Source organism: Poecilia latipinna, unplaced genomic scaffold (assembly GCF_001443285.1).
Source record: "Poecilia latipinna isolate Pla-1442-1.1 unplaced genomic scaffold, P_latipinna-1.0 Scaffold18, whole genome shotgun sequence".
NCBI classification, from domain to species: Eukaryota; Metazoa; Chordata; class Actinopteri; order Cyprinodontiformes; family Poeciliidae; genus Poecilia; species Poecilia latipinna.
The window spans coordinates 45,898-68,546 of record NW_015112634.1 but is presented as its reverse complement, the minus strand read 5'-3'; the positions used below and the strand labels follow the sequence as shown (position 1 = coordinate 68,546).

Below are 22,649 nucleotides of genomic sequence, written 5' to 3'. Positions count from 1 at the left end.
TTGGTGGAAGAGGCAATTGTTTTTAAAATTTAAGAGAAAAAAAAAAAAAAAAGTGGGGGGGGGGGGGGATCCCATAAAATCATAAAACCTTGTTTACTTGTTTTCATTGTGTCTGGGATGTAATTGTTGTGATAAAACTAATATTTGGTCAGTGCTTTGAGCAGATGTTAGTTTTATCTAGTCAAACCTTATTATTTAGGGTTACTATGAAGGTCCATTCGATGTCAACCACATACTTTTAGCAGCCATCAACAAACTTAACATCATTCTGTTTGGTTAATTGACCACTGCTATCGGTATAACGAACTTAAATTGGCCAGTCTCCTGGAAAGGCCCAGCTTTTTAACACAGACCTCCACCAGAACTGCTGGAACCATAACCTGCTGGGCACAGAGGCATTTCTTCACACCGTGTCAAAGTCAGACAAATAAACAAAAAGCTTTTTGATTTTGATTTTAGTTTTTATATATTGTTAAAATCTTGAAAAATAAAAAAAACATGCATAAAAAAACATGTTTGTGAAATCAGATCCTTTAATCAGCAGACTTCTGTTAACTTTCAGGTTTATGAGGAAACGAACTGAAAGTGAATTATTGCGGTAGAACAAACCTCATCCCTTGAGATCTGACTTTAGGAACTTTATGCATATTTTCTCTGGGGGGCGCTATGTTCTGAATTTGTCTCCTGTTTTTGCTTTCTAGTCACACAAGCGTTTCAGAAGATCAGACAAAGATCATTCAAATACAAATATTGAATATGTAGAGAGGAAGATGGAGCACCTTAAGAGCTCACATATGCATAACATGCCAACTCCATAAAGGCACACCCATTATGGAGTTGGCATAACTCCATAAAGGGTTATGGACTGACTGTGGGTATTGACTGTGGGTTCTAACACACAGTCAATGCAACAGTGCTGCTGTTTGTGTCCGAGCTTCACACTGATGTTTCAGTGTCTCCCATTTCTCTGCAAACTTCGATTGCTACTGGTGTCTTCCTGAATTTCTAAACCAATTTGGACAGATTATCCCCGCTGGTTAAAATGCGGTTGCTCCAACACGACAATAACTGAACTTGTACGTCAAAACAGGCTTGGAGATCGTCTTCTGTGAGCCCTGATGACTTTAATAACCCATATTAAACTGAGCTGCTATTCTTTGCACTATACTACACCTCTGTTGCCTTCAATTCTTGAATTTTATTTTTGTTACTTATTGTTTAAAAATCCTCTTCGTATCCATGCAACTGCATAAGTTTAAGCAAAAGTGTCACTTCCTAATACTTTCATTTCTCACATGTCGGCAAAGACTGCACTCCCCATGCTGTGCATTTCTCTCCTCCTCTGCTCATAGTGTTTTTCATGCCTGACTGAACTAGAATACCCTCCTCTGTTCAGTGTGCCTGAGCCTTGATGGAAGACAGAGAACAGGTCAGAGTCAAGAGAGAGTGGGGAGCCTCTCCCTTCTTACATAATAGCACTCTGGCAACCTGCACATTTTCTCCTGTAGACAGCGCCGCAGACCTGCGGAGGAAATTAATATTTTAATCTCTCAGTCACACTGAAAGGACAGTCCCGCTCCCATGGGGGGAGGAGGATAAATAAGTCATGAGCTTGCGGGGTTGTGTGACAACAGGGCTGAGCAGACAGTCACAACAACAAATGCTGAGAGGAAGTGGACAGGTCTCAACTTGGCAGCAACTTTCGGATGGGATGTGAGCAACTCGACGGCCTGTCAAGATTTGGGGAAGCAATACCAGGGGGTGACCAGTTATCATGGAGAACAATGGGTTTTGCTGCAGCTGATTATTTGGAAATACATTTCTGCACATGTGCGACCTAAAAGCACTTGCTGCCCTGCAGAAAATGTAAGTAAAAGCACTGCCAGCCTCTCCTGCAGTGAGAAAAAAATGAGGTCACTCCCACTAGCACTACTCAGAGATCATGCAGGCTCTTCTCAGTGAATGGGTTCAGGCGCCACGCTGTGGTTAGACTCAACTATGTCAGTCAATGTGTTCTGCATGCAGCAGGGAAAATAAGCTCACAACAGGTCAACGTTTACCCAACCAAAACGTTTTAGTGGGGTTGCGCGTGTAAAAATTTTAAAAACCTAAAGTAATACAAAAACATACAAAGATATCAGAACAAAAGAGTTCATAAAACAAACACAAAACAAGCTTTGCATTTTTGTTGAGTAGTTTAATAAATGTTAAAAATGGTTAAAAACTAAAGTATCCCATGTTTCACTTCATCAGTTTTTTTTTTCCAATGTCAGACAGGATTCAACAACACAAAACGATAACCAAAATTATTTATTTATTTATTTATTTTTTTGTCTTGCACATTCAGGTGCAGCTTTTTCTCTTATTATGCAAATTATTACTCCATCTCTACTAAGTAATAAAAACAAGGAATGGTTCACTGCCCTAGCAGAACACAAATGGCTACAATGTCAAGACATGTTGAGGTAAAGGTGGCAAACATAAACAATGTAAAGCTCTGATTGGTCACATTACGCTTAAATTATCTGAAAACACTCGTTTGTTTAAAGGGACCTCTAACCGTATGTTAGAAGAGGTTCAAAATTATATACAGAAAAGCAACGCTAACAGTTAAAACAATAATTTAAAAGCAAATCTCAAAACTGCCGTAACTGCAATGACCATAGAACATATTTTAGTTAGTCTTGTTAGCTTTTTCCAGTTATATATATATTTTTTTATCCTCTTTCCTTTATAATGCTACAAATGTTTTGTTCAGTAACCACAAAGCAAATCAGATACACACCAATCAGAACCGTTCAGTCCTACATAGTCTTCAGGAAAAAAAGGAGGACACTTTTATGTCGGCACAATTTAAAGTGAAATTTGTTGTTTTGAAATAAATAACACGTGGGAAGGAAGACGTGAAGCAGCATCTTCGGGACCGGCTGCATGTACCTGGAAATTGTTTGGGTATTTTTTTTGTTTGTTTTGTCGTCCCGATTATCTGATTTTTAAATACGAAAAAATAAAAAAAACTGAGTATGCATTTAAAAGAATTTATCCTCATCAGTGGAAGTATTTTATGCATCACCAATCTGACGTAGATGTCGATGTGTCTAAAAGCGTCACGGTTTGATTGCTACTAGCTGCTGAGGAAAAAGCTGACCTGCGTCACGACAAAGCAAAGAGACGAGTTTTCCAGGTGTTGCAGGAAGAGTCGCCGCTGTTACTAGTTCCATTAGATAAATGTCTAATAATAGTTGTACAAATACTTAACGTTTTCATGACAAAAAAGAAACATTTCGTATGTGATTAATCTGGTCTGGACATCTTTATGAAAACTGACCAGTTTGTCCCCTTTTGTATCTTCTCAAAACTACCTGCTCCTCTCCATCAAAGTGTCTGTTCCTTGGTGTGTTGTTCCATTTGCAGATGCTAAAGCCTGTAGTGCGAGAAGGTCGACGATGACGACAACGACGATGACAGCAGAAGAGGAGGGCAGCAGTTTTTTTATTTTATGTCTTAAGTCCTCTAAGGAGAAATCTACTTGTGCTTGTGGACTTGGCCTTCAGCGTTCCTCATTTCTGATATCATTCCTGAGTTAGATCCACGCATAGTAGCTGGGATGATGAAGAGTGTGTCAGTGGTTGCAGAAGCAGCTCGAGCTCACACTCTCGAACAAGTCCCTCACAGGTAGTTAGTTAATTAGTTTGTTGTTCGCCGTCTCAACAAGCCGGCTAGTGTTTGATGAGGGGCTCCCTTTCTGTGCCGGCGAGGCGCTGGTTTGCGGCAAACACCTTCGCTTTGTTCGCCGACGGACCTTTGGAGAGGATCACAATGTAAGTAAATCACCCAGGTCAAGACTGTCCAGGTAGGAAATGTACGCACACCAGTCATGATCATTAATGAGATATTAAATTAGAGCTTTCGATCGTTTTAAGCTACTCTTTTTTTAGAGGGTGGAATGATCACTTGATGTACAAATTCAATGAGTTTGGTGCTTATGTTTCTGTATAATAGGGATTTACTCCAATTCACGCACGCGGTCAAAATTATACATCAACCCCCACCAATGTTTTTATGGGATTTCTCCTTGACCAAATGGGTTTTTTAATGAACAAGCTTCTGAAACAGTTTTGTCTGCATATTATATGACATTTTCTAGATCCCAATCAGCAGAGTTAAAAACTTAAAAATATCAAAAATCTACATAGCATTCACACTAGTGATAAGTGTATGAACGCAATACAAAAACACAAAATCTTAGCAAGTATCTTTTGTCTAGTTTCTACTAGTGTAAATTTCAAAAAGGACAAAACTAACTCACAAGTAACTTCAGTAAAATATAAGAGCTTGTTTTAGGTGAATAATTCCTTAATATTGATTTAAAAAAAGTATTAGTTCCCCATGTTATAAATAATTTCATTTATAACATGGGGAAAATGTCTTGTTTTTAGAACTAGAGCTTTATCAATATTAAGGAATTATTTAAAATAACCTGCTACATCTTGTTAAAAAGTTACTTTTAAGTTAATTATGGACTTTTCAAGTATGCTACACTACACTAAAAATACTTGATATAATTGTGTGTTTTTGTTGTGCAGTATATTATATATTGCTTGTTGTGTAATATTACTGACCTATATAGCTTAGAAGAACTGGGAGGAAGACGAGGCCGTGCGTTGCCCCGAGCAACACGATGGCCAAGTACATCCTGAAGTAGAAGACTTGGAAGATCTGCGACTTGGACAACGCCAGGATTAAAATCCCCCCAAACTTTGTTAATGTGATCCCACTGAACACCTGTTGAGATTTAATAAAAATACAAAAATAGGATAAATTTAAAGTAACACTAAAAACACAAGACGACGACATTTTGACAGAATTAACGTCCCGTTGTGCATTTAAAACGGCGGCGGCTTCAACTTACGGAGCTGCCCATATGAGCCAAGGCCTCCTCCGCTCGCTCCACTCTGCTCTTCTTCGTGCTGACGGAAAACGCTCGCACAATGTGACTGCAGAACTCCACGGAGATTCCACAGCTCTGCAAGTCCAGGAAAAGAAACATACAATTTACAACAGAAGAAAGTCACACATCTGCTTTTTTTCCCCCCTTTCAAACTGATTATCGGAGGTGACAGTAGGTCATCTGTAAACTCTAGTTTCCTTTCGGTCATTCTGACTCGACTTGGCATCATAATTGTTGATGTGACATTTTCAGAACAAAGTACATCAAGTGAGAGGGTTTCACTTTATACACATTTACTGTACTGAATTTTTTTTTTTTTTTTACCCCTTTCACAGATTTCCTCTGTATTTTTTTTGTCACATAAAGGGTTTCAGATGAAACAAATCTTCACATTACTTAAAATAAAACACAGAATTTTGTTTTCCCAAAGTAATTCCCGTGTCTTGGGGGGGAAAAAAACTTTTGCTCTCCCATTGATGCTCCTTAGAAAAATTGCTGAATTTTTGTTTTCTCTCACCATAACCAGGTTCACTAGAGACACTGCGTTGAGGCTGATGTCCCACAGCCACATGACGCCGAACATGTTGACCAGAATCATGGCGATGGTGATGCTGACCATCAGCGCCGAACACAGCTCGAAGCCCAGCAGCACCGTAGTGACCACAAATATGGCCCCCAGCGACACGCACAAATTCAGAGCCGTGTCGTAGGCAATGGTGAGGTACTGCTCATAAAACACGTAGAAGACGCTGTAGAGGAGGAAAACATTAATAAGTGAGTAAGATACTTCTGAAACATACAAGCCAGAATTATTGACACCCTCAGTAAATAGCCTTGTATTTTATTTCTGTTACAAAGACAGACAAACAAACAAAAGATGGACATGTAGAAAAACAAAAACGTATTCTCCAAAAACAGAGCAGCACGTCAGCAGAATGTACCTGTAGGCAAAGACTTTGTGATCCATGGACTGACTGATATTTTTGGCCAGGATTCGGGCCATTTTCAAAGCATCTATGAAATCTGGAGAATCCTTTAGGATGGTGTGGTACGTCATGAAGTAAGTTGCTCCGACGCCCGTGTTGTTGGGATACCGATCGACTGCTGTGGCATAAGCCGCATGTCCGCTGGAGAGGATTAATGGAGAGGGTAAAGAAAAAGTTAAAGCGAAAGGATTTAAGGACACATGAAGTGTTTGTTATTTTTTTTTTTTTTTTTTGTTTTTTTTGTCAAATGCATGTGATCAATTACCCTTTTCCACACTTGGGGTTAGGATTGTCGGACAAGAACATGGGCAGAAAGTGCATGAAGTCTTCGCCTTCAGGTCTCTGCTTCCCACTCGGAGTCATGGGCCGACAGGATACACAGGACGAGTTCACAACTAGTGAATAGATTTAGAAACACGTTAATCTGTATTCAAAGGATTTGAGAAAATGTATGACTGCCCTACGATGAACTCAAGACCAGATATTTCTATTTATACTTAAACGTGTAACCTGGAAAAAACAGAGACAAGAAAGGAGGGAAGGAAGAAGACAAAGAAAGAAAACGAAAATAGAAGAAGAGCAGAAGAAATTAAGAAAGGACAGAAAAGTTTATGATTGCCTACGAAATGTATTTTGCTGCTTTAAAATATTTGACAAAAAGCATTTTTCTACACAAAAAAACTGGCTAAAATGTTGCATGGCTTTTACATTCTGATCTCTGAATCCACTAGACATTAGTTTGGTCGCTGGAAAATACCTGAGGCATTGCAGAAAGCTCCAGTGTTGTTGTAGAAGCGACAGCAGGTTGACTGAGGCTTCACCCAATCAAAGTAATCATCCAGCCAAGACGACGGCGTGTAGGCAATGGTTGTGCTGGGAGCAAATAAAAAGTGAAACTAGTTGGATGAAGCAACAATTAAGATGAGATAAGCAGTTTGTGAAGTTCTTTAAAGCTGAACAGCTGGCCTAATTAGTCCTACATACAGTATTTAAAGTTTTTACAATGTCGACTTACTAATTGCTGATAAGTGAGGCTGAATAGATCTGCTGCACCAAAGAGTTGTTGTTACATCCCACTCCTCCACACACAGAATTTTGGCCCTCTGGGCTACTGTAGTTGTGTCCATCCTCCACTACAAAGTAAACTGGCGCTCCGGTGTGGAGGTACTCGCTCAGGTTCTTGAAGTAATCCAGAACATATGAGTCCTAAATGAAGAGACGAGCTGTCAAAATTAACTGTTTATGATGGGTATAATAATTAAGGATGAGCGGAAATGGATTTAGACTTGAGGACACTGTAAAATCAATGCACCTTGAAAACAGTATCCCAAGCTTTAAACATCTCACAGAGTTCAGCAAAAGCGATAGATAAATGATAAATGATAGATAAATGATAGTCTGGAGGAGCTGCAGATCCATAGCTTAGGTCTTCTGTAAAGAAGACGGGGCAAAATGTTTGGTCTCCAGATGCACAAACCTGGTAGGGACATACACTACAAAAGACTTGCAGCTGTAAATGTTCTGCAAAAAATGTCTCAGCAAGGCACAATGCAAATGGATGAAGATTTTCATTTCACTTTCATTTTGAAATACATATTTCATTTTTGTTCCACTTTACAATTATGAACTTCTTTTAGTTGTTTTTTTTTTTTTTTAAACATCAGCAAAATACACTGAAAATTTAGTTTGCAACGTGACTAGGTGTTAAGTTCAATGGTTGCGAATACGTTAAATAAAGAGCAAGGCAATGCAGCTCTGGCTTAATTGCATAAACTCAAAGTCTGCACTCAGAAATGGTGAGAAAGAAAAATATGACAAAAACTAAAAACTTACATCAGGCATAGATAACTTCTGGTCCAGTCCAATTTCCACTTTATTGACAACTGCAATACTGAAGGACAGCATACCCACAAACACCGCCACCTGTTGACAGGAACAACACGGTCACATCCACTCAAAAAAAAACAATAATTCCACTTGAACTCATTGGTGGATTTAAAACAGGAAGGCAGGCACGGTTACTAAGGTGTGACTCACAATGATTGGTCGAACCCACTCTTTAAGGATGAATGGAGCATAGAATTTCTTGAAAAAGCGGAAGAGCAAGCCTTCTGTCTTGGCTTCCTGACGTACGGGCAGCTTCACGCAGCAGCAGATGTCAAGTCGATTCCCCTTTTTAAACATGACAGACACACCGCAGTGTTTAAAAAGTGTAGTGTAATGAAGAACCTGTTGCTAACGTTGAATCATTATTGTACACGCTGAACAGGATGGTGTGGTACGACATGAATAAGGAATAAGGAAATGTGAAGTCTGCAGATAAATCTGTTCACATTTAGTGTGATTTGTAGATTAGAAAGTTTTAGATAATAAATATATTTGCACATTACTTCTTCATTAGAGAATTTCATAAAAGGAATCACTAAAAAGTACTTTAAAAAAATTTGATTCCGCCGAGTACAAAATTTGTTCCAAATGTGATTAAACAAACAAAACTATTAAATTACTCGTAAAGCCTGGAATGGTTTCTAACTTTATGGTGGTGCATAATAATATACCATCATTGTTTACTGCTAAAATGTCTAGAAGGAAAAGAGAAACATGACTCAACAGTTTGGTTATGGAGAAAGACTCCTGACAATTAACGACCTTTAAAGAAGTCAAATGAAACAGCTGACATGGAAATGAGGAAGTAGAGAAAAATACCACTAAAACATCAGAGTTTCTGTTAAAATGGTCTTCAGAGTTTTACTCAAATCTAACTGCAAATGTCAAATAAAAAAAAAAAAACAAAAAAAAAAAACACGTTATGCTCAGAAGTTATATGGTCAGGATTTACGACCCCAAAAATTTCTTCTATTTTAATTTCCTTAAATGTTTGTGTTTTTTTGAGGAGTTTTAGTCTACTTCATGATTTTTATACAGGTGCAATTTACATGACTTCTTCAATATGCAGGCCGTACAGTTATCAGCTCTATGGGTACTAAAAGCAGGACACAAAATGTGTTCCCCTACAGTTGAGATTGGGAATAATTACATTTTCAGACACAATCAGGTTGTTTTTAAAGCTTTTGTCCCCATCATTTGAAATATGTGTTTTTGTATTTTCTCAGGTTGTCTTTAAAATCTTTCAAATCAAATACAACAATGTGATTTCTTTTAGAGCATCATAAAATCATTTGGCAGTTAAGTTATTTTTATTCTAGCAATCTAATTTTTAATGCCAACTAATGTCCTTTTTTTTGCATCTAGATTAAAAAGACAACAATAACAAAAAAAAAAAGTTTGTTGCTGAACTCCCACCTCCTGTCTTTTGGCGTCCAAGCCGAGCAAGCTGACAAAGCAACTGATCTGCAACAGGAAATCGATGAAAACAGCCAAGCCAGCAAACAGTGAGAAAGTCCTAACAGCCGGCATATTGGACAGGGCACCTGCATGATAACCCAAGAAAAAAAGAAAAAAAAAATAGGTCTGTTTGAGGCTCGGCAGAAAATTGAAGCCATCCATTTGTTAAACGTTGTCATTCTGGTTCTTATAGTTCAAGTTTGTTAGTTTAAGCTTAAACATTTGCAGTTCAGTCTGTAAGGATTTTTGCTTAGTCAAATAATTAGGACACGTTTTGTCAAAAATATGTAGACAGGTTCACATTAGATAGTTCTTAATGGATACAATCCGATTACTTTATCCTCCAATCCATAAATCCATCTGCAATGTCAGAGATATAACAGAGTGATATGGCACAGACACTGATTCACATCCATTTCTGCTGACAAGATCATGCAGCCACAATCACTGCCACAATCTGGCAAAAATGTGTAAATAGCCTTAAAGGTGTAGTTGATTTTCACTGTGAACATTTTAGAGATAACTCACCTTTAAATTTTTGTAAGCATAATTAAGCTTGTAAAAAACCCCAGACATGATGAGGGTAAGTTGCTAACAACTCATTGAAAATAAAAATATTTTGTCTTATTCATGCTTTCTTTTTACGCTAATATGAATTTCTAGGTATTTCCAATTAGTAACTCTTGGCTCTTTGTGATCCCTGATCCATAAACATAAAGGCCCAATTTCATTGGAGAGCTGCAGCAAAGAGGGATGAAATATCATAAAATATCCATAAAAACCACAACATACTATCTAAATACCAACAGGTTGGAAGTGGTTCCTATGCAAACCTTAACATGGACATGTTAAGGTAGAGTAAACTCTACAGGAAGTTTAAAATGAAACCATTTGCTTTCCTCAGATGGGACAATGACTGACCTTTTTGTCAAAAAAAACTGAAGTTGGGTTTGGTTTGAAGCACAGAATGGATAAGTGGAAAAGCAGTGCATGCTGAATGTTAAGTATGGTGGAAGATCTGTAATACTGTGGGCCTGCTTCACCAGTGAAAGCCCCAACAGTTTAAAGAGTACGTTGCAGGAGATTCATCTTACCCAGGAAGAAGGCCACAGTCTCTGAGAAGGAAGAGAGAAACATGCTGGGAGCTATGTCTCCAAGAATACGGCCGATCTGATGGTGAAGCTCTTCCTGAGGCATCCGCTCATCTCTCTGTTCGCAAATGCAAGCATTTTCAAATTTAGCATCTCTTCTTTCAGAGGAAGCCACGGACAAACATTATTCCTTACAAATAAAAGTTACGGATCAATGCTCGTTAAATATTAGCACAAAAGATAACGTTTACCTGGTAAGTCTGCACGATGATGAAGATGTTGTCGACCCCAACAGCCAGAACGAGGAAGGGAATGACCTCGATCACGATGAGTGTAAGTGGGACACCCGCATAGCTGAAGATCCCCAAAGACGAAGACACAGAGCTGAGGACAATCAGGATCCCGGCTATACCTAGAGATATCTTCGAGTCCACCTGCACCGATTACAAAAACCCCCAAAATGAATCATCTCCATCCTTTCGCCACATTAGTTTCATGCATGAGTAACAAGAGACGTGACCGTGACTCGTGCTGCTTCATAGTAAACAGGCAGGACAAGCTAAGGGTGTGTCATGTCTGAAACTATTTTAGCTATGTGTGGCAGCAAGTGGCACCAGAAGCTCTGATTAAAATGCTGACATCGTGGCAGGGTTTTTCCTATTACCAGCAGCCTTCTGAAACTGTGGATGTGGCCCAAAGCCAGGGAGATGTAGATGAACATGATGGCGTAGCTGATCACGATGGTGCTGATGTCACTGTTGCTCTCTCTGTCGATCTCGTCTTCAACGCTCCTCTCTGCACTGAAGGCTACGGTCAGATTGGGATTGTTGAAGTTCTTCATAAACTTGATGAACCTGAAAGGCACGGACACACACAAACTAAACAGATTGTACAAACAACACTATATGGAGAAAAAGAGAAAAAAAAAAAAAAAGATAAAACTAAAGGCAAAGGAGTTTGTCGGATGGATTGTCATCTTACTCTTTTTCCCAGGCGAGAGCTTGGCCCATCTTGACCGAGTCGTTCAGGTAGTTGTTGAGCGGGAAGGTGATCACAAGAGCTGTGGCATTGTTGTAGTTTGTCTCTGGAATTTGAAGAAATACAGCGTATATTTACTGTCAAATTGAATTTTTTTACTTCTTTACTATCCATTGAAATAAGCCTATTTGAAGTCTTTTATTTAAAAAATAAAATAAAATTAGAGAGCTCCTAAAGTGTTACAGTAAAACAAAATTAATAAAATCACAATAAAAATGTTTTAAACAAATGAACATTTTACCAAATAAATTTCAAGTTGACTTATTTACTCCTTAATTTAATACTTTGATATATGTACAAAAACACATAATTCAGTTTGTACTTCTTTTTTTTATGTTGAAGGTTCCAGTGAGGTTTTCACTACTTATTGGTACAATAAAGATCTGTGATTTTTCCTTTTGACAGGTAGATAGAGATAGTCTTTGTTGTTCCAAGCTGCAGATACAAATAACTTGGGCTTCTCACAAAAAGTGTGACATCACAAATATAAATTACAACATAAACCACATTCAACTCATACACACCTTTACAGATATAACACACATTGCTTACTCCCCTTATGCACACCCACATACACGTCACAAGAAACAAAAAAGGAAATGGACGATTCTCTCTGGAGTTTGTTCACTGATAGTTGAGGGGACAAAGCTTTACTTGCATCTGTGGCCAGAAGGGAGTAAAGTGAAGAACTGGTTCAGAGGATGGCATGTTCTGTTGGCAACAGTTGTTGCAAGACGTAAGGTTTGTGAGTCATTTGTCGTAATCAATGTTTTTTTCTTGGGTTTTTTTTCCCATTTCCTGCCAAATGTTTCACAATTTTGAGTATCTTACTCAGACCATTGATTCTATTTGTGTCCAATTAAATGCTTTCTAAAAAGTTATGGGCAGTGCCTGGTGATCAGCCCACAGAAAGCTGGCCAATCAGAGCAGATGAGGCTTTTACGGTGGAGGAGGGCGGAGCCTCCTTCACCTTTGTTTTTATTGGAAAAGGCGGCGGCATAGCAGGCAACAGCTGCTTGACAGTTCCATACTTCTTAGTCTGGGAAAGAGGTACGATTTGGTTTATAGAGACACAACTATGGACAAACACTGCGACAAAGTTATGGAAAATGTGCTGAAGGTGAATGACCAGAGGGGTGCTGAAGTTTTCTTTGTTTGCTCTTTCAAAACAAGTACCAACTACAGTTTGTCACAGTGCCTTGCAAAGTTACTCCTGAACTTTTTCACATTCTGTCACACTTCAACCACACACAGTGTGTGTTATTGGGATTTCATGTCACTGAGCCAAAAAACAAAAAAAAAACAAAAAACAAAAATAAAAACACAATGCATAGTTGTGAAGTAGAAGGAAATGCTCACAAGCAGAAATTAAATCTTAATTTTTCTTTCCCATCAACAGCTTCCCTCTGTCATGATACCGTCTACACTGCATAGGAGGTCTGTGCTGGGTGAAGTGCTAGTTTTCCTCCAATACACCCAAGATTGTGGTTGCAGTGTGACAAAATATGACAAAGAATACTTTTTACTGTAGTTAGTCACCCTCTCCTGAAAACCAAATACAAATATCTGATTTCCATAGGATTCAGCGAGTCCTATCGCCTCAGATGAATCTACTTCCTTTATAGGGATATGCTTATGTACGAGTTTTATCAACCACTCATAACTGTGAAAAACGGCCTTAAAAAAAAGAAAAAAAAAAAAAAACTTACCATCATAACCTCCGAGTGCCAGCCAAGGGAAGACGGGGCCACCAAAGGTTCCTAAACAGGGATCATGAAGGAGAGTGGTGTCGTTGAGTGATGCTGGAGCGCTGCAAGAGGGAAACATATGTAATTAAGGGTTTAGGACAAAAAACCTAAACACAACAACAAAGTCACTGAAGCCCTAATTGCAGAACTGAAAAAATACATGACTGGTAAGGAGGAAATCTGCAAACACTATTCTAAACAGGAAGATTATCTGAAAATGTAACGCAGGGGAAAACCCTTGAAGGAGCAGGTGGTTCATAAACTTTATCAACAAAAAGAAAAAAAATATATACATTCAACTAAATAAGACACCAAGCTTGTAAGAAAGGCAAAAAGATCGTACGCAGTGCATGGCCATCAAAAATGTCATTGGATTTTTTTTAGGGTTTTATGTGATAAACCAGGAAAAAGGTTGGACATTTGTATACTGCCTGCTCTACTCGCATACTCCTAAATAAAATACACTTCAAAAGCTTGTTAGAGAGCATTCGAGAAGAAATAACATCATGAAGCACTGGCACATAAGAAACAAGCATATGTATCTTATGCTCCTTTTCTTATCTTATCAAATTTTCACTTTGGACCCAGAACTTTTTTTTTTTTTCTTATCGTCAGCACCAAACACCTAGACAGAACAGGAATCCTCTCAGTTTGCTGCTCTCTGGTTTTAGAGTCATTTGTAGGCTGATCTGAAACTAAAGGAGCCAGTCTGATAAATGTCTGATATTTTGGGAGCAAGAATTTTGCATGATCAATATACTGATGATCAGTCAACGATAAGCTTTAATTTTTAACCGCTCTGATGCTCAAATGAACTAACATGTAGACTTTGATTAAGTTGTTAGAGTCTGTTTTCTAACTCTGCATCAATACCAGTCTTGGCCAGGATGGCCTTTTAAAGAATTCTGCTGGTAAAGGAGCAGTGAAATATTCTTTAATCATAAAAATAAAACGAACAATAACACAGCAGAAAATTAAGGATAAAGTTTTGAAATCGCAGTTAAGTTACGAAACAATATCAAGAGATTGTAAACATCTCATGGATAACTGTTCTAACACCATGCCACACTTTTCAGATTTTTATTTGTCATTTTCTTTTGAAAATGGAGTAATATTTATTGGTTAATTTAAAAAAAACCTAATGAAACAGAATTCTATGGCTGTAAGTTGAAAACATACTTTTGTGTTCTCCTGGTATGACTTTCAAAACGCCAAAAGGTGAACTGAAAAAGTTGCGAAACAAAACTGAATCGGTGGCTGTCTGCTGACTATGTTCCATGTTAGAAGCGTTCCTCTACAATTCTATGAAAACGCAATGAGGAACAGGTGTTTTTAGAAGAGTGCTTCTCCAAAATAAGGACAGTGAAGCAAGAGAAGATCACAATGAAAGATTAAATATAATACAAACTGTCAGCTTATAGAAAAAAACAAAAAATACAAAACTGAGCTAAAGTAAAAAATACCTGACGCAGTAGAGGAAGTGGCTGTGATAGTCGGCGTACACATAAAACTCATCTCCTATGCTGTGGTCCAGCACCGAGTGGCTGTTCTGAAAGTAGTTGAGAACACTCAGGATGGTGCAGTTGTTGTTGTATGGCGCCAGAGGAGCCAAGCAGATGTCCTTCAAAGTGACGTTTTTGCCGTCGTGTTCAGCTACCAGGTTTTCAATTTCAAGTTGCAGGTCCAGCACCTGGAAAAGTGAGGTTAGAAAAGAAACATGAGTGCACAAATAGAAAGAAAAAAAAAAAAGAAAAACTTGGAACCACAGTTCCAAAACCTTAGTTGCACTTCATCTATATTAGCAGAAAGAAAACAGAAATGCAATTTTAGCGGTTCCAGGTGCAAAATATTAAAACCATCTCTTCTTCTGCACTTTGCAAGAGCTGATTTGAGCTGTAGGCATAATTATAGAACATGTAGGTGCTTTAATGCTTAGAAATTGCAATTTGACTCTAAACCTGATTTTAAAACGTTTATTAAAACTGCCTTAGGTAACTTTTATAAAAACAGATTTTTTTTACATAGTTCTTAAAACTGTCACTACACCCAGACAGTCTAATATGAGACAAATAATTTGAGGGAGAAAAAAAAAAAAGAAAGATTATCTTCCTCTTCCCAGTGATCCTACTGCTATCTGCAGAAATACACCACTCCCGGTCAAAAACAACCGATCAGAACAGGGAGGACGGTGTTAGTTTCAGTCACGCTTTGTGTAAACAGCAGAGCAACAAGGACAAGGATTAAGCTGTGGTCATTCAAATTTTAAGGCCAAGTCCATAGTTTAAGTTTATCTAAAGATTTTAGGTTTTGCTGAGCTTTTTTCTTTGGAAGTTCTCTGCTTCACTGTGACGGAAAGATAGCAGAAAGTCTTTCACTTTAGTTTTCATTTACAGAAAAAAAAACAAAAACAAAAAAAACTGATGTTTTCTCCAAATGTCAGAAAGATGTTTCAATAAATTAGTGCTGCTCACTGTTTCCTAAACCACCAACCTGGTGCAGGATGTCTTTGAACAGGATGGCTTTAAACGGGACATCTGACCCTCCGAAATACGGGGAGTAGGTCTGAGTGTCATTGATGGGAGTGGTTATAATGAGCTGCGTTGTTCTGAAGAACGGTCCAAAGTGCTCATCGAAGTAGTTCTTCTCTTGGCGAGCCTGGCTGGCGGGCGACGACCAAAGCTCAACGGGATCGGTGGTGATGCGCATGTAGACCAAGCCTCCGCTGCAAGCGGTCACTAACACCAAGCTGCCCAGCAGGACCATGGATGGATGACGAACACAGAAAGAACCCCAGGAGCTGAAGAAAGTTCGCAAGAGATTCTCAAAGCGTTCGCCCAGCGTCTCACAGCACGATGCATTTTCTGAGAGGAGAAAAACAAAAATAACAAGAAGAATAAATCTTGTTATGTGTATATCATTTAAAGAACAAGAACATTATGGATACAGGGCCTCCAATTTGGTTCATTCCATAAAACCACAATAAAGCATTCAGGTCTGTGGTTGTAGAAAGGTTCAAAAAGTAAAGATAATTTGATAATGTTGCTTCTATGTATTGTTCATAATGCAAGGAGACTTTAAGAGTCTTTAAAGATGTCTATAAATAAAATGAATTATTATTATTATTATTATTATTATTAACTTGGCCTTACCTTGGTTATGATTATCACTATTGAGGGAAAGCGGGTTGTTGCTGTCCAAAATGGGGCCGTACTCTGATGTGATGGTCCTTTTCCTACACATCAGTTAGCAACCAGTTCAGAACAAACGTACGCATCGAATAATATTCATCACACATAACGTTCCGAAGCGCGTTACCTGAAACACCAAGCCCCGACTAAAACTCCGGCAAAGATGAGCAGGAAGGCCATGTAGGAGATCCACATGATGACCGACATGGCATCCATACCGAGGATGGTCCAGGGAGGGGGCAGTGGAGGGGGGGCGGGTTTGGGGCCGCATGCCGCCGCGCAGTCCTGACAGGAGCACGGACCCGAACCGTCCTCTAAGCCTTCCGTACAGGCATACGTTTTGTTGTTCATGGGCGTGTAACCGGAAACCTCCACATCTGGAATAGTAACAGAAGATCTGCCTTAAGAAACGAACCCATGTAATGGTTTTGAATGTCAGTTTGTGAGTATGAAGAGGTGCTTACCAGAGAACACGGGGATGATAGGAAATGGAGTCTGGCCATTGTCGGTGCTGAACATGTATTGGATCCAGTTGGTTGCATTGCATTCTTGAGCGTCCTTGCCACACAGCAGCGATAAGGCTTTCACATTGCTAGAAGGTGCCTGCACATCCTGACAGGCATTGTACATAGCTGGAAGAAATCATATGGAGAAAACTATTAAACGATTCATAAGTTCCCTTCGGTCTTCTCTCGTTTGCCACAAAGCAGAAAGTTATGACAGGAAGTTTCCAATGGCATGACTGAGAGCTCAGCTTCAGGAAATAATTATGTTAACTCAGCAGATTTCTTACGCAAGCCAAATGCTTGCATGTCAACAGTTGAAAAACTCACCATTAGCGAATGTCTTTCCGATATAGTACTGCACTTCTACTACATTATTCTTCTCGAACTTGGTGGCATTCATAAACTGACTCTGATGCGGACTGCATGTCAGCTCACAGAACAGGTTCATCAGATTGTAGAAACACGAAGGACACCTGTGTGTAGATGGAGAAGTCAGAGTAACCCGAGTTATTTTGTGACCACCTGGATGAGTCATTGCTCATGAGCTCCTGGAGCAATTTGAGGAGGCTAGCAACTCCTGGGAAGATTCGCCATCGTTCCATGTTTCTTAGTGGCTTCCAAAGATGTAAAAATAGTTTTGTAACCCATTCCAGACCGGGTGTTCATGGCTGATCTTTTGTTGAATTTCTTTAGATTGTGCCACGATGTGTTGCTTTTCAGGGTCTTTTATCCACTTCATGTTGTCTGACTGGTTGATTTAAATTATTTTTTGATTCTACGAGTCTGGGTATAACCTTGCCTGAGTGTGGGAAGTGAAACTGATTGAAAATAGGAATTACTCATGGTTAAGTCATGATGCAACAAAGTGGGAAAATTGCTTGTTTTACACAAGGTCATGTTATTCTGGTTTGTTTGGTTTCAGCTCATCTTTTTTTTTTCCTGGTATTAAAATTTGTTTGATGATCTGAAACAATTAAGTATGATTTTTTTTTAAAAAGCAACAACTGAATGAATCTGTAAAGTAGCAAACACTTTTTTCACAACTTCGTACATATAACAGTAGTAAGATTTTAAAAACGTGAAAATGAAAATTTGAGGTGAATCGAGACAAGCTGCAAGTGATAGAACATGCTAGCGTTAGCTGATAACCACAACGCTATCTGTGGAGTTTTACATACTTAAAAAAAACAAAACAAACATATTTTGTTTTTACCGGCAAATACGATACATTGATGAATTTATCTTCAGCATTTCACGAAGGCGAAGATAATGCTGCAAGAGTGTCATGTGCTTCATCGGCTAATCTTCTAACATACCGAGACAAGAACTGAAGGGGCAGCTGGAGACTCCCTTTGAGCGTGCGCAGCTGGTTCTCATCGCAGCAGAGGCTTCGGTTTCCATAGTTATACCCAGGACAGAGCTCCTGCACATATAAAGCACGGGCTGTGAAAAACACTTTTATACAATGCCTTGCAAAAGTATTTATAACCCTTGAGCCTTTTTACGTTTTGTCTTATTACAGCCATTGGGATTTTATGTGATGGACCAACACAAGGTACTGCGCGTACAGGGGAAGGAAAATGACACACAGTATGGATACATACATGACCTCCAACATGTATCCATACTGGACGGTATGATTATTGACAGAAGCATCCAAGATGCTCACGGTAAGTCTGAGGGGGATGCAAAGATGCACAGCTCAGGTGAGAGAATGTGTCAAAAGAACTATAACTAATCATGCTCTGCAAGCCTTTCTGGAAGAATGGCAAGAACAAAGTCATCCCTGAAAGAGAGCAATAAGAAGTTTCCCTTACAGTTTAGTGCAAACCACGTAGGAGGGACAGCAAAACATGTGGAAGAAGCTGCTCTGGTCAAATAGAACAAGAATGGTGTGTTTTGATCTACATGTAAAACTGAAACATGGTGGTGGCCGCATCATGGTATGGGAATGTTTTTTTCTTGAGCCTGGACAGGGGAGCTCAGCAAAGTTGATTGGAAGATGGATGGAGCTACATACAGGGCAATGGAAGGAAATTTATTGGAGTCTGCAAATAGCTTGAGGCTCAAGTGAAGGTTTATGCTCCAGCTGGATGTTGCTGACTCTAAACATTCAGTCACATCTACAGCAGCATGGTTTAGATCAAAACTTCTTCATGTGTCTGAATAGTCCAGTCAAAGTCCAGACCTTAATCCAACGAAGAATCTGCAGCAAGACTAGAAAAGTGACGATCACGGATGCTCTCTATTCAGACTAAATGAGGCTCAGCAATTTTGCAAAGAAGAATGGCTAAACATCTTGCTGTACAAAGCTGGTAGAATGAAACTTTAAAAACAAAAGCTTCTCATAAAATCCCAATAAACTGAGGCTGCAATGTAACAAAATGTGAAAAGTTGAAGATGCATGAACACTTTCTCCACAGAGCATCACAAACAAAGGCAAAGCATTACAGTAGTGAACGTACCGTTAGAAGCTCGTAGCCCTCAGGTTTTAGTGGAAGAGGGGAACCGGTGTAGTTACAGTTATATTTTTTGCCAGGAACCTTTTCAGACTCATCACACTCGCCATACCAAACACAGTGCTGGGCCTCAACCTGACAGCGAGACAACAAAACGAACAATATTATGAGTGAACAGGATGTTGGCTGGTGGATGAGAAATAACTTTTAAATCGTGTAAAACGTCATCTATTTTTACCAAGGCCATTTTTACCAAGGCTGAAATGTGTCATGTGCCTTAGTTCATTAGGCTTTAAAACTTCTTCAGAGATATAGGTGAAGAAGCACTTTATCTTTCTTCCTTTTAAGAATTGATTTCCTGTCTTTTGAACATCATATGCTCCGTGTACTTAAAAATAACATTTTCACTTCTGCAAAAATATATTTGCAATACTGGACTTCGAAAAAAACCTGGTGACACCCAGCGCAGAACATGTTAGATATCGATTTAAAATGTGACATGTGATAGCCTACTGTCTCCAATAAGAGTTAGAATAAAGCTAAACATGTTCTTTAATCTGCCTGTTCAGCATCAGAGCCATCACGTGCATTTTGTTGCTAAGGTCATGTTGGGGAAGTTAATTCACTTACTCCACAAACTATTTTATGACAAGACTCGGACTTAAACTTTGTCCTATTTTTGTGGGTTTTATTCACAAGCATATGATATTCAGGTGAAGTTATTTCTGGAAAACAACCTGTATGAAGCTGTAGGCTGCCCCTGCTACCTGGACTGTGGTACCATTTGCTAAGTCCTGTTTATCTAGGTTACCAAACAGGTCTCCATAGTGATCCTGGGCCAGAAACGGAATTTCTGCCTAAATACTCATGAGTTTTCTTTAACTTTTCTGCTTACCCACAGCAGCTTTCAGGTAGTCAATATTTGCGCTGATTCTAGCATTCTTTTCAGTTTTTTTTTTCTTTTTTTTTTACCTTATCTTAAAACAGTAATGATTAATGACATTTCAGACGCCTTAGCTCAGTTTCAAAGCAGATCTGTGCGTTGCAGAGGATCGAACTAATTGCATCATGTAAAGAAGTGCAAATAATGTTGTGAGAGGTCACTGAGAACGAGTGAGTATTACCTACAATTGATTAAATTAAAGCAAAGGGACAGAGTCACTTTCTGTTTAGCAATACCCCTGAACTGGACAGACATGTTAAGTTAATGAAACAGGACCGCCAGACAACAACGCTGTGCGAAATCTGGCTTTTGCATTTAGTTTAATTTTTGTTTATTCTTTTGTGCAACTCTTAGGTGTAGCTGTCCGTCTGAAGAATTTAAACAACAAGGATGACCGTCCTTGATGTAAGTTTCTATTGAAGATTAACCAATCAATATTCCATTGATTTTTGTCTGCATTTCAAATACCGAAAAAAACAAACATTTGATGCCCATCTGTTAAATGTATAAAAACAAAGACCTCCCAACATCTTCAGTCTATAAATCATTCAACCAACATTGTACCTTTGATGCACCTATTTTTAGTTCATTATATGATACAAAGGTTAGGATAATATCCATAAAGCAGAAATAAAGAAATTAAGGTTACAGTATTGTTCTAATCTCTTAATTTTCTAGTGAATTTCAAAACTACTATCACAATTTAAGAACTTGTCAGATGTCTTTTTCGTCTGTAGTTAACAGGAAAAATAGAAGGGGCACAAGGTGAGAATCACAGAACATGATGTTTTCAAAATAAAAGTGAGATGTGTTGCTTTTCACGATGGATTTACTGAATAGATCAACTGTGATTAATGAAATATCTGGCTAATTCTGATCACTGGACGACCATGCATTTTAAATTCACTGAAATAATTTGTTAATTCGGCTTCCAACAAAGACAAGCGGTAAACATTTTATTTGCTTTTTGTCATCAAAAAAGTGCTCAGTCTCCAGAAATATACAGGTTATACAAGATGGTGTTTTAATATCCGCCTGGTTATTTTATATTTAGCAGTGAACTTGTGCAATGTTGTGTTTCGCTCAGCTAGCAATTAAACTCGTGTTTTGAGGTTTCAATAACTATTTTCTTCTTCCTAAAAAAGCAGTTTTGCTTTTCTCATGATTATAGGTTTCGACAGCCGCGAATTTAAACACAACCAGTACAACCAGTCTTTTAAAAAGTAAAGCCTGTCTCCCTGAAGCGATTGATTTCAATCAGCTCTCAATAACGAAAGCACGGCTTGTCTTAAACCATTAAAAAACATATTTTCAAGCGAGCATAAATCCAGTAAGTTGAAAAAGCTATCTCCAGTCTACATTAGGTTATAATGCAGACTCGATAAACAGAATATGTTTATCCAGTTTCGTTCTCCGCCTCGGATAAACATCACAACAGCAGCTGTAGCCAAGGCTGAGTCACGAAACAGTCACGAGTCCGGGAACGTTCAGCCACACTCACCCATCGATAGTATCCTGACAGCAGTATAATGAAGAAGAGAACAGTGGAACCGAGCCTCCCTGCTGTGGGCCCCATCCCTCTCTCTGAAATCATCGAAATTAACTGACAGTCCAGCTAAACTTTCGCATATCTTGTTGATGGTCTCTTCTTCCTGTGACGTTTTCTTTAGGGGCGGAGGCCAGTGCTGCCACCAAGCGGCAGAGAATGTTCAGCGCTCACAGTGGAATCATGGGATTCTGCAAAGGGAAATAAATATAAAGCGACATCTGCCTGTGCTTGGTTGTCTAGCCAATATTTGTCTCTTTTATTCTTGTAGAAAAAACCCCCCACCAAAAATCACATTTTATTTATTCAAACTAAACTTTGCAGCATAGAATCAACCTCCAAATTTGAACCCAAGAAAATGTAAAGAAATAGAACAAAAATTTGTCAAACTTTAGACTTAAGCAGTTATCTCAGGATAGTCCATAATATTAACATTCAACATTTGTTTCATTTTAATAATCAATTATTTAATTAACTTAATTAAGCAATTAGATTTAAATGTTAATCAATAATTTCCATTTATAGAACATTTTCGAGAGTGTTTCTCGAAACAATAGGCATCCATATGCAATACTGCTTATGGAATTTTTAAGATTCTATGTTCATTTAACGGTAAAAACACTTAAACTCACTTTACATAACTTCACTGTAAACATCATAAAAGGAGTAAATGTATCATCATTTTGCAACCCCACATATACAGTCTGTCCTTTTTAAGCTACTGTTCAATTTTGTATTTTAAAAACAGTATTAACTCACTGATTACTGATTAATTTATTGCTCCACAAACACAGATTGATCAGATAGTCAGTTGCATTTACTGTATTCAAATAAGACTCGTCCGTAGA

The 22,649-nt window shown here is 38.5% G+C and overlaps 1 protein-coding gene across 1 annotated transcript; it reads right to left on the bottom strand.

Annotated features, from left to right (window-relative positions):
- Positions 1 to 2,187: 2,187 nt before the first annotated feature.
- npc1 (Niemann-Pick disease, type C1) lies at positions 2,188 to 21,925 on the bottom strand. The gene is made up of 25 exons (XM_015034371.1): positions 21,757 to 21,925; positions 19,319 to 19,447; positions 18,170 to 18,276; positions 17,181 to 17,326; positions 16,812 to 16,979; positions 16,475 to 16,724; positions 16,309 to 16,391; positions 15,650 to 16,020; positions 14,623 to 14,849; positions 13,121 to 13,221; positions 11,355 to 11,457; positions 11,038 to 11,227; positions 10,625 to 10,807; positions 10,377 to 10,491; positions 9,241 to 9,368; positions 7,975 to 8,109; positions 7,771 to 7,860; positions 6,953 to 7,143; positions 6,695 to 6,810; positions 6,203 to 6,332; positions 5,893 to 6,078; positions 5,469 to 5,700; positions 4,913 to 5,026; positions 4,623 to 4,785; positions 2,188 to 3,802 (listed from the first exon to the last, which is right to left on the bottom strand). The coding sequence occupies exons 1-25, from the start codon at positions 21,847 to 21,849 to the stop codon at positions 3,720 to 3,722; spliced, it is 3,834 nt and encodes a 1,277-aa protein (XP_014889857.1). The 5' UTR covers positions 21,850 to 21,925; the 3' UTR covers positions 2,188 to 3,719.
- Positions 21,926 to 22,649: the final 724 nt, after the last annotated feature.

Bases quoted from the DNA above. Each gene is read 5' to 3' on its own strand.
- npc1 (XM_015034371.1), bottom strand. From the start codon at position 21,849: ATGATTTCAGAGAGAGGGATGGGGCCCACAGCAGGGAGGCTCGGTTCC. The intron at 18,277-19,318 runs GTACGTTCACTA...TTATATGTGCAG, and splicing joins AGGGCTACGAGCTTCTAACG to GAGCTCTGTCCTGGGTATAA. The intron at 10,492-10,624 runs GTAAACGTTATC...ATTTGCGAACAG, and splicing joins TCATCGTGCAGACTTACCAG to AGAGATGAGCGGATGCCTCA.